This window comes from Aquarana catesbeiana, linkage group LG08 (genome assembly GCF_042186555.1).
Source record: "Aquarana catesbeiana isolate 2022-GZ linkage group LG08, ASM4218655v1, whole genome shotgun sequence".
In the NCBI taxonomy this organism is placed as follows: Eukaryota; Metazoa; Chordata; class Amphibia; order Anura; family Ranidae; genus Aquarana; species Aquarana catesbeiana.
The window spans coordinates 43,853,218-43,865,793 of NC_133331.1; the positions used below are offsets into that span (position 1 = coordinate 43,853,218).

At 43.3% G+C, this 12,576-nt stretch overlaps 1 protein-coding gene across 1 annotated transcript in view; it reads right to left on the reverse strand.

Annotated features, from left to right (window-relative positions):
* EDRF1 (erythroid differentiation regulatory factor 1) overlaps window positions 1–12,576 on the reverse strand; it is a 159,890-nt gene that overhangs the window by 96,912 nt on the left and 50,402 nt on the right. Inside the window, exons 12-15 of the mRNA XM_073595756.1 lie at window positions 6,613–6,876; window positions 5,457–5,528; window positions 5,210–5,360; window positions 2,195–2,380 (exon numbers count right to left, since the gene is read on the reverse strand). Of these exons, the coding sequence (XP_073451857.1) occupies window positions 2,195–2,380; window positions 5,210–5,360; window positions 5,457–5,528; window positions 6,613–6,876 (673 nt within the window). The remainder of the gene's footprint in view (window positions 1–2,194; window positions 2,381–5,209; window positions 5,361–5,456; window positions 5,529–6,612; window positions 6,877–12,576) is intronic.

The window sequence follows — 12,576 nt, forward strand, 5'->3', positions numbered from 1 at the left end:
CATGTTGTGTGTGCGGGACATAACTATGGTAAAATTGCAACTTTGTGGGAAAAAAACATTTTTTCATTTCTAAATTTTTCAAAAACTTGTGGCAAAAAATTACAGCTTCATAAAACTCACTATGCCTCTGACTAAATACCTTGGACTGTCATCTTTCCAAAAAAGGGGTGATTTGGGAGGTATTTGTACTGTCCTGGCATTTTAGGGCCTCAAGAAATGATGGGCTGGCAGTACATCAGGTGTGACCAATTTTGAAATATATACCATAGTTTGTAGACTAACTTTCACACAGACTGATTTATTAAACTGTTTTGGGTTATTTAATTGGAACTAAAGAAATGTAGCAGACTACATTATGGCCTGATTTTATGAAGAAAGATTGCAAAATTTTATAACAAACTTTCAAAATTTTTGGTATTCTTTCGCATCCACTCAGATGAAACATGTCAGGCTGGCTATGAGACACAAGCACGCTGAATGCCGCGGCTGTTTTGTTTTTGATCGTTCTTTTTGACTGTACATGTAAGTTGCTACAATAAATCCTTTCACAAGTGAGACGGGCTTCACTATATGCTGCTTTATTTCCATTTGGTGATGATATCTCCTTGCCCACTGATTGCTAGAAGTTTACTGCTTTGTTGCTGCCGCCTGGGACAAGTGAATGGATGCAAGCTTTGCAGTGTATTTTAACCATCTACTTACTGGTGATTGACGAGTTCAGATGTGATCCCTTGGGAAGTTATTAATCAATGCCTATCACTTGCTGATATCTGGTAAGCAGATTTGATTCTCACGTGGTGTGGTGCACTTCCCTATACACACTGAAAACTGGTGAAGGCATTATCATCTTTTTCCTATTTTAATACTTTAAAGGCTGTTGCTTTATATTAGCGCCGCATGTGGACTTTTTATAGTCTTTCGTTCATGCTGAATACTACAGTCAGCCACAAGCTTCTGGGCGCAGTAACTGACCGTTTTAGCTAGTGTACAAAGGATCACATCCCTAACCTGTTCCTCCCCCCAGTCCATAAAAAGCCTTGTATCTTTTACACAGAATGTAAGGCATTCTGTAAATGGTAAGGGGACTGGAGAAAAGACAGGATCTTCCCTCATCCATTCACAGAATGCCTTTTACACTGTAAAAAGGATACCCGGCTTTTCTGTCGATTAACCAGTAAGAATGGGGAGAGTGAGCGACTCGATGCTTTCCTGTACACTAGCCAGAATGGTAAGCCCTATGATATGAAGCTCATTGCTGACAGTACTGTCCGGCATGAATAAAATTAGCATTTTCAGACTTGACACCGAGGTTGTATCCCCAAATTCACACACACACACACACACACGAGGCAATCACAGGCTGGGTCTTAAACACGACCGATTAAATACAAGCAAAATTCCTTCACAGAGTATACCTCAGGCCTCAGAGACTGCATAGAATATACCCGCAGAGGGCCCCGAATTGTCCGCGCTGTCAGTCTACTGATAGCACCTACTTTCACATGTTTTGGGCCTGTCCTAGACTTTCCAGTTTCTGGTCTGCTGTAATGGAGGTTATTAATACCCCTGTCACCTGAATTAGCTCTGTTAGGCATACAGGATGATGACCAGAGGCCTAGATATACTAAGTTACTTGTATCGCTGTTGCTCTTCTATGCAAAAAAATAGATCTTATTTAAATGGAATTCTCATGTGCCCCCCATGGCAAGGGCATGGGAGAACTCAGTTAATGCTGTTTTACCCATGTACAAACTGACCTATACATGTAGAGGGTGCCCACAGACGTTCACGAGAATGTGGAAGCCTTGGACTGATCCCACTTAGATACCTGTTCAATGCAACCTGTATCCTGTCTCTCGTCTAAAAGATGTATTATTTACTGTATTGGTGGACCCCCATCATTGCTTTAATGGACCAGTTGTCCTAATTCGGTGTGTGTACTGTTTCCTATGTATGTAGACTATGGATCGCCTATGTGCCCACTCTATTGTTTTCGAAACATTTTCTGTATTGTGTACCATCTTTTCTCAAATAAAGACCAAACTTGTTGTAAAAAAAAAAAATAAAACACGACCGCTTAGCATATAATGCAAAGCTTTCGAATCTGAGATTTGCCAAAAATGATGAAAAATCTTCTGGAACCAGTAACTTGTTCAGAATTCAGATTATTCCGTAATTTCCTTATGCAACTTACCGTAACACTGTAAAGCCAACTTGATGTATCTCAGCGCTCGCCCATACTTCTGCAGGCTCATTGCAGCATCCGACAGTACATAATAGGATTTGGAAGCCTTAATAATCAATTGCAGCTTCATTTTGAACTGCCAGGAGCCAGGGACGATGCCAGATCTACTAGAACACTGTTCATCTGTACATTCCACTGGAATAGATAGAAGAAAAAGCAGGATGTATTGTTATTTTCAGGTATAAAGCTTTAGCGAGCAATTTCAGGCAAGAGGTACAATGACCGAGCAAACTGTTAATGCTGTCCAAGAAACACTGCCACCAGCGTGTCCGTCACATGGTCCGGTATAATCGCAGTGTACTTTCCCCTTTGCGTGGCCAGACTAGTGGTTTTGTTGGTGCTAAGGAAGTACCAGGGAACACATTGGGCTGTATTTTATTGCAACAGTAGAAAAGGGGCAACTGTGTAAAGCAGATGACCGGATGAAATTCAGAGCCACTCTGCAGGTAAATTTTATCCAAGACTTTGTTTAAACCATTATATATTTGATTGGCATGAATCCATAAAGTACAACTCTGGTTATGGCAGAAAGAGTTAGAACCTCTGTCAGATTTTTACAGTCTTTGTCCTCATTGGAAAGATTTACCTGTACTTCCTGTCTAATGAAATTAGTTGTAATTTACCCAAAAGGGAAAAGAAATCTTAGCTCTGACGGTTGTCACCAGAATAAATGACAATTAAAAGGATTCTTCTGTACGCTTTTTACTGTAACAAGCAAAAACCTGATTGCCCTGACTTACTGGGGGTATAGGTACTCAGGACAAACAATGAATTCAGATCTCCCCAACAGGGAACACAAACAGCAATAAAAATCTAAGTCCAAAAGAGTCCCAAGTCTAACTTACACTGGCAACATCACCTGACCGACAGCATGCCGGAATCAATGAAACGCTATTGTCAACTAACTGATTAATCAGCAGCAAAGAGATTTTATTCCCAGGACAGGTGTAGCTCAATTCATGCTCACCACTTACTTTTTCCACATATTTTGGCTGCAGTAATCAGGGCCACCTTTAAGGCAGGTCAAAAGGGGCACCTGCCCTGGGCCCTGTCATTGTTGTGGGGCCCAAAGCAGCTAGCTCATACTGGCAAACTATCCTGGTTTAAATTCCCCCATCCCTTAAAGTTTTAGTCCTGCGCTGTGTCCCGATATCTCAGTGTGAAGTGCTGCTACTAATTCTGCCCAGCTCTGCCCTATTGTTGTGTGCAGATGACTCAGCTGCAGACACTGTGTTTATATATACAGTAAATAACCGGCATTGATATGTAAATAGCCGCAGCTGGCTGCATTGATATGTAAATAAAGGCGGCATTCATATGTATATCATACCGCCCTGAGGTCATATCCACCATCACCTATACTGAATGCTGCCCACTGGGGAGATAAAGGGGCATGCTTGAAAGTCCTACCTGCAACTGTGGTTATTAAGCCTAACATCAGCCTGTTCTGCAACGGTAAGCAAATTGGTGGGGGGAGGGTAGTTTGGGGTGTGCAGAGAAGGAATTACAGTTTGGGTGCACAGGTGAGCAAGGAGGGGATGTATAGAGGTAAGGAAGCTGGGTGCAACGATAAACATAGAGGCAGGTAGAGTTAAAGGGGTGGAGGGTTGGAGTGGAGAGAATGGGAGAGGTTTTAGGGTGCAGGGGTTTTACGTGTTATGACAGGGTGGATAAAAATGTAGGTAATGTGTAGGGCAGCCCTCTCATTTCAATGGGCTGCTCTATGCGCTAGAAATGCAGAAGAAAGTCCCTAACGCTTTTTCAAAATCACATGTGCCATAGAACATGTCAGCAGATGCGTGAAGGTGTCATTAACAATTGATGGCACTGCTGTGTATCTGCTAAAGGGCAGCACATTTCTGTGGTGTCAGGAAAGGGATTTTGTATGCGTTCCCGACACACAAATGTGAACGCAGGCTAAATGTCTCAGTTACATTGGTGGTCAGTGTAAATATTCTCATTACATTGGGGCTTGGTGCAGAATCCTTTCATTCACACTAGTGGCCAGTGTGAATGTCCTCCTTACACATTGGTGGTCAGTGTAAATCCCTCCTTACATTGGTGGTTACTGTGAATGCTTATATTACATTAGTGGTCAGAGTCGTAATGTGTGCTGTAACCTCTGGCAACCAATCGCAGTCCCTGTCTGATCTGTATCAGTAAACTGATTTTGAGTCTAGCTGCTATTATATAGATATAGATATAGATATAGATATAGATATAGATATAGATATAGATATAGATATAGAGAGAGAGAGAGAGAAGAGAGATATATATATATCTCAACCAGAGCAGGTGGAGAGCGAAATTGCATTGGGGGGGCCCCAAGAAAATGTTTGCCCTGGGTCCAATCAATATTAAAGACGGCCCTGGCAGTAATATATATATGTATATATTTCATAGCGCTCTGGGTGGGATGAAATCTCCAATTCTGGGACCATGATTTAGGATTAGCCAGGACACAGATTGTGCAGGTGTGTCAGGGTCTTTTAGTAGAGACAGGAACAAGGGTCTGGGCTCCACCCTCCCGAGGAGTCCTGGTATGCAAGGGAGAAGCATGCATGTCCGCACGGGACAGTCTGAAGGAGCAGACAGAGGGCCCAAAAGTGTGGGCTGTAGCAGCAAAGAAGCTGTAAAAGAGTGTCAGCAGAGGTAGAAAGTGTGTACCAAACAGGGACACTGTTACAGGGTCAAGAGGACTGAGGCCAAAGCCTGAGCAGCACTGCTGACCAGAGAGCCAGGTGGCGTGGTATTTTTTGTTTGTAGTTACATTATTGCTGTGAAGTTGAAACCTCTGCGTGGGAATTCTGAATGGACATTTTCTTTCTTTAATAAAAGTTAGCAAAGAAAAGCCCTTAAACAGCATATCTGGCATGTCTCAGCTCACTGGAAGGCTCTTCACTTAAGCTAAACACCCCCCAATATCACTATATAAAACACAACTAAGCCACTCTCCTCACTTACCCTTGTGTAAGAATAATTGCATCTGTTTCTCCAAGCAATCAGAGACCACATTAGTAGAATCATCTTGATATTTCAGTGGGATTGGAGTGTTGGGGTCTGCTGCGGGCAGCTCCCCTTCTTTCTTAATACTTCCGTCAATAGACTTCAAGCCCTTAGAGGAACACAGACAGACAGTTACAGTTCTTGAGAAAAAAAAACATTCCGAGAAGACAACCTAAACATAGCAAATCACTGACCGTAAACTCACCTCCAGGACATAGCTAAGCACCAATCTGCAGCGCTCCTCTGTGTCACTGCACACTGGAAATGCACAGCTTGGCTGGACGACACAGCAAAACAAAATGGGAAACCACAAGTTATTCCCTGATCCACAGAAAATGTATATACCCTCATTTTTCAGTTCAAGGTATGTGGAATTACATGCAATTTTTCACACTGGTTCTTCTGACAAGATGTCCCCTAAAATTCCCTTTTTCATCCAACTGTTGCAGTTGTTACAAGGCCAAGTGGTGGTGTTGCTCTCACTTTATGGATTTCTACACTGATGTTCTGCAGCTCCGATGTACAGAGGTGTAAAATCCCCAACGCCCTACATCCACTAGTACAAATGAATGGCTGTACACTGCCGCGCTTAGGTTGATGACAGCTGTTTCTGCATCAGCATTTATCCATGCTTGTGCTTACGTTTCTCCCCAAGTGCAAAAAAAAAAAGTATACATGGAGGCACAGCTGAATGCTGATGAAGAAGCAATTGTTGAACAGACTGAAGTTTTTGTTCACTCGTTTTGCACTTGTGAAATACTTTTAGCTCCCTTTCACACTGACGGACCAATCAGGTCCGCCGGGCAGTTTTTCTGGCAGACCCAATCGGATCATCTATTGCGCTCTATGGAGCAGCAGATGTCAATGGACATGTGTCCGCTGACACCCGATCCTGTCCGCTAAAAACAGATGGATGGAGATCCGTTTCTCATCTGTCTGGTGGATCAGAACGAATGATAGTTGGATGGAAATGGACAAACTGTCTGTATCCATCCGATCGCCCCATCAAGAACAGTGGGGTGTGTCCTTCTGCATCAGAGGAGCGGACACGGACCTGGCATCCTCCTGCTCAGTGGAGGATTAGCGGACAGATTCCCCACTGACCAGGCAGATCCACATCGCCGGAGTACACCCCGTGTGAAATGTACCTTATGCTGAAAAGATATTCATTTTTGACAATTTCTGTAAACATTGGGAAAATACAAAACAAAACCACAAACTGAGTAATGTGAAAAAAATGTGTGGAAAACGTTTACGCAAATATGCAAAAGCTAGGAGTAAAAAAACAAAAAAAAAACAAAAAAAAACTAAATCTGCAGCTCACAGTGGAACAATTACTGCCTTTGGACATCTCTCCTTACCCTGATTTGATGGGTGGACTTATACTTTTCTGGAACAGAGAGCTCACCGACAGACTTAATGACAGCCACAGCCTTGCTGTCTTCAGGGGGGTTGGAAGCGGAGCTGTATGCTCCATTCTCATCACTGTCCCCCAACTCTTCCTCTTCTTCCTCCTCACTGTAGCTCTCATCAGAGTTCCCATTGGAAGCAGCATCCACACCTTCCTCCTTCTTTGGCTCAAGCTGGAAAAGCTCTGACAGCATGTAGTTGGCTGAAGCAATTATCTGAAAAATTAATAATAAAAAAAAAAAAAAAAAAGATAGGGCTGTATTATTTTGTCAAAAAAATCATCACCATTCTGCAAAAGTATTTGAGGTGGGTTAAATAGATCTATATCTAGAATAAGAGGTCACTCCCAGATTACACATTTCTTAAACCAGACTTTGCACTAAGGAAAAAAGGGTCAGCCCCCCCAATTACCTTTAAAAAATAAACACTGGTAGTAATATTTACATCATGGCTTCAGGTGGGTTTGGGTACACAAGAGTGTTGTCACAGGGTCTTCTTGGGGGATACTGGGAAAGATGAGGAACTGAAATCCTGAACTTTACCGAGATCCCACTGTGGGACCAGCAACATTCTCAGGAATACTACCGGTACATCGAGCCACACCAGAAAGGCAGAGGGAGATTAGGGAAGTAAACAAGTGGCTGAGGAGCTGGTGTAGTAAGGAGGGGTTTGGGTTCCTGGAGGACTGGGCCGACTTCTCAGTTGACAACCAGTACTATAGAAGGGATGGACTGCACATAAATGAGGAGGGTGCAGATTAGCTGGGAATGAAGATGGCCAAAAAGTTAGAGGGGTTTTTAAACTAGGCCGGGGGGGGGGGGGGCATTAGTGGTAGGTTGACCAAAGCACATAAACACAAGGTAAGTATAGTAAAACGTCCTAGTTGCAATCTCGGAACACCCAATAAGAGGATAATATGTGACCGTTCTAAACTACGTGGCATGTTCTCCAATGCCAGGAGCATGGCAGAGAATATGGGTGAACTAGAGATACTGTTGTACGAGGAGGATTTGGATTTTGTGGGAATTTCAGAGACCTGGTTCAACAGCTCTCATGATTGGCTGGCAACCATTCAAGGGTATACCCTTTATCGCAAGGATAGAGAGGGGAAAAAAGGGGGAGGGGTATGCCTATAGATCAAGAATAATGTACAAGTGAATGTGAGAGATGACATCACTAAGGGAGCTAGGGAGGGGGTGAGCTTATGGATAGAGCTCCAAAGGGATGACGCTAAGGAGAAAATACTGGGAGTATGCTATAGGCCCCCTAACCTGAGGGAGGAGGGGGAGACGGAACTCCTATCACAATTTGGATTAGCAGCAAGGATGGGAAGTGTTATCATAATGGGGGATTTTAACTATCCAGACATAGACTTGATGGAGGGAACCGCGCATTCATCTAAGGCTCGCCAGTTCCTAAAAGTCTTGCAGGACAATTTAATGGTTCAGATGGTACACACACCAACTAGAAATAAAGCGTTACTAGATCTATTGCTGGGGGAGCACATTGCAGTGGCTTCTATCATTAAGGCTTCTATCTCTAAGTGATTCTTTCTACAAGTGATATGCACTTCAATCTCTGCACTAAGTTCTGCCTCACCTGATCATTCCTTCTGTCTCTTTACAGGTATGTGTCAGCTCATCCACATCTTCCACCGTTAACTGAAACTGGGATCTGCCTGCTGTCTCTGTGTGTGTGTGTGTCTCTGGTATGTGTCAGCTCATCCACATCTTCCACCGTTAACTGAAACTGGGATCTGCCTGCTGTCTCTGTGTGTGTGTGTGTCTCTGGTATGTGTCAGCTCATCCACATCTTCCACCGTTAACTGAAACTGGGATCTGCCTGCTGTCTCTGTGTGTGTGTGTGTCTCTGGTATGTGTCAGCTCATCCACATCTTCCACCGTTAACTGAAACTGGGATCTGCCTGCTGTCTCTGTGTGTGTGTCTCTGGTATGTGTCAGCTCATCCACATCTTCCACCGTTAACTGAAACTGGGATCTGCCTGCTGTCTGTGTGTGTGTGTGTCTCTGGTATGTGTCCTTCTCTATCTGTTGCCCTGTGCGAGCAACCATGACATTATTTGTTTTTCTGGTCTGTCTTACCTAAGTTTTATCAGTTGATCTTGTCTTGGCCTCTTGCTATTCTGACTTTTGAAGCAAAAAGTTCACTTTGATTGCTAGGCATTCTTATATTCACTCATGATTAATTAACGAACTTCAACCCCACCCTTATAACAGTATAAATTTGAGCATCCTTAAGGGGTCAGCACATTGCTGGGGGAGCACATTGCAGTGGCTTCTATCTCTAAGTGATTCTTTCTACAAGTGATATGCACTTCAATCTCTGCACTAAGTTCTGCCTCACCTGATCATTCCTTCTGTCTCTTTACAGGTATGTGTCAGCTCATCCACATCTTCCACCGTTAACTGAAACTGGGATCTGCCTGCTGTCTCTGTGTGTGTGTCTCTGGTATGTGTCAGCTCATCCACATCTTCCACCGTTAACTGAAACTGGGATCTGCCTGCTGTCTGTGTGTGTGTGTGTCTCTGGTATGTGTCCTTCTCTATCTGTTGCCCTGTGCGAGCAACCATGACATTATTTGTTTTTCTGGTCTGTCTTACCTAAGTTTTATCAGTTGATCTTGTCTTGGCCTCTTGCTATTCTGACTTTTGAAGCAAAAAGTTCACTTTGATTGCTAGGCATTCTTATATTCACTCATGATTAATTAACGAACTTCAACCCCACCCTTATAACAGTATAAATTTGAGCATCCTTAAGGGGTCAGCACATTGCTGGGGGAGCACATTGCAGTGGCTTCTATCTCTAAGTGATTCTTTCTACAAGTGATATGCACTTCAATCTCTGCACTAAGTTCTGCCTCACCTGATCATTCCTTCTGTCTCTTTACAGGTATGTGTCAGCTCATCCACATCTTCCACCGTTAACTGAAACTGGGATCTGCCTGCTGTCTCTGTGTGTGTGTCTCTGGTATGTGTCAGCTCATCCACATCTTCCACCGTTAACTGAAACTGGGATCTGCCTGCTGTCTGTGTGTGTGTGTGTCTCTGGTATGTGTCCTTCTCTATCTGTTGCCCTGTGCGAGCAACCATGACATTATTTGTTTTTCTGGTCTGTCTTACCTAAGTTTTATGAGTTGATCTTGTCTTGGCCTCTTGCTATTCTGACTTTTGAAGCAAAAAGTTCACTTTGATTGCTAGGCATTCTTATATTCACTCATGATTAATTAACGAACTTCAACCCCACCCTTATAACAGTATAAATTTGAGCATCCTTAAGGGGTCAGCACATTGCTGGGGGAGCACATTGCAGTGGCTTCTATCTCTAAGTGATTCTTTCTACAAGTGATATGCACTTCAATCTCTGCACTAAGTTCTGCCTCACCTGATCATTCCTTCTGTCTCTTTACAGGTATGTGTCAGCTCATCCACATCTTCCACCGTTAACTGAAACTGGGATCTGCCTGCTGTCTCTGTGTGTGTGTCTCTGGTATGTGTCAGCTCATCCACATCTTCCACCGTTAACTGAAACTGGGATCTGCCTGCTGTCTGTGTGTGTGTGTGTCTCTGGTATGTGTCCTTCTCTATCTGTTGCCCTGTGCGAGCAACCATGACATTATTTGTTTTTCTGGTCTGTCTTACCTAAGTTTTATGAGTTGATCTTGTCTTGGCCTCTTGCTATTCTGACTTTTGAAGCAAAAAGTTCACTTTGATTGCTAGGCATTCTTATATTCACTCATGATTAATTAACGAACTTCAACCCCACCCTTATAACAGTATAAATTTGAGCATCCTTAAGGGGTCAGCACATTGCTGGGGGAGCACATTGCAGTGGCTTCTATCTCTAAGTGATTCTTTCTACAAGTGATATGCACTTCAATCTCTGCACTAAGTTCTGCCTCACCTGATCATTCCTTCTGTCTCTTTACAGGTATGTGTCAGCTCATCCACATCTTCCACCGTTAACTGAAACTGGGATCTGCCTGCTGTCTCTGTGTGTGTGTCTCTGGTATGTGTCAGCTCATCCACATCTTCCACCGTTAACTGAAACTGGGATCTGCCTGCTGTCTGTGTGTGTGTCTCTGGTATGTGTCCTTCTCTATCTGTTGCCCTGTGCGAGCAACCATGACATTATTTGTTTTTCTGGTCTGTCTTACCTAAGTTTTATGAGTTGATCTTGTCTTGGCCTCTTGCTATTCTGACTTTTGAAGCAAAAAGTTCACTTTGATTGCTAGGCATTCTTATATTCACTCATGATTAATTAACGAACTTCAACCCCACCCTTATAACAGTATAAATTTGAGCATCCTTAAGGGGTCAGCACATTGCTGGGGGAGCACATTGCAGTGGCTTCTATCTCTAAGTGATTCTTTCTACAAGTGATATGCACTTCAATCTCTGCACTAAGTTCTGCCTCACCTGATCATTCCTTCTGTCTCTTTACAGGTATGTGTCAGCTCATCCACATCTTCCACCGTTAACTGAAACTGGGATCTGCCTGCTGTCTCTGTGTGTGTGTCTCTGGTATGTGTCAGCTCATCCACATCTTCCACCGTTAACTGAAACTGGGATCTGCCTGCTGTCTGTGTGTGTGTGTGTCTCTGGTATGTGTCCTTCTCTATCTGTTGCCCTGTGCGAGCAACCATGACATTATTTGTTTTTCTGGTCTGTCTTACCTAAGTTTTATGAGTTGATCTTGTCTTGGCCTCTTGCTATTCTGACTTTTGAAGCAAAAAGTTCACTTTGATTGCTAGGCATTCTTATATTCACTCATGATTAATTAACGAACTTCAACCCCACCCTTATAACAGTATAAATTTGAGCATCCTTAAGGGGTCAGCACATTGCTGGGGGAGCACATTGCAGTGGCTTCTATCTCTAAGTGATTCTTTCTACAAGTGATATGCACTTCAATCTCTGCACTAAGTTCTGCCTCACCTGATCATTCCTTCTGTCTCTTTACAGGTATGTGTCAGCTCATCCACATCTTCCACCGTTAACTGAAACTGGGATCTGCCTGCTGTCTCTGTGTGTGTGTCTCTGGTATGTGTCAGCTCATCCACATCTTCCACCGTTAACTGAAACTGGGATCTGCCTGCTGTCTGTGTGTGTGTGTGTGTCTCTGGTATGTGTCCTTCTCTATCTGTTGCCCTGTGCGAGCAACCATGACATTATTTGTTTTTCTGGTCTGTCTTACCTAAGTTTTATCAGTTGATCTTGTCTTGGCCTCTTGCTATTCTGACTTTTGAAGCAAAAAGTTCACTTTGATTGCTAGGCATTCTTATATTCACTCATGATTAATTAACGAACTTCAACCCCACCCTTATAACAGTATAAATTTGAGCATCCTTAAGGGGTCAGCACATTGCTGGGGGAGCACATTGCAGTGGCTTCTATCTCTAAGTGATTCTTTCTACAAGTGATATGCACTTCAATCTCTGCACTAAGTTCTGCCTCACCTGATCATTCCTTCTGTCTCTTTACAGGTATGTGTCAGCTCATCCACATCTTCCACCGTTAACTGAAACTGGGATCTGCCTGCTGTCTCTGTGTGTGTGTCTCTGGTATGTGTCAGCTCATCCACATCTTCCACCGTTAACTGAAACTGGGATCTGCCTGCTGTCTGTGTGTGTGTGTGTCTCTGGTATGTGTCCTTCTCTATCTGTTGCCCTGTGCGAGCAACCATGACATTATTTGTTTTTCTGGTCTGTCTTACCTAAGTTTTATGAGTTGATCTTGTCTTGGCCTCTTGCTATTCTGACTTTTGAAGCAAAAAGTTCACTTTGATTGCTAGGCATTCTTATATTCACTCATGATTAATTAACGAACTTCAACCCCACCCTTATAACAGTATAAATTTGAGCATCCTTAAGGGGTCAGCACATTGCTGGGGGAGCA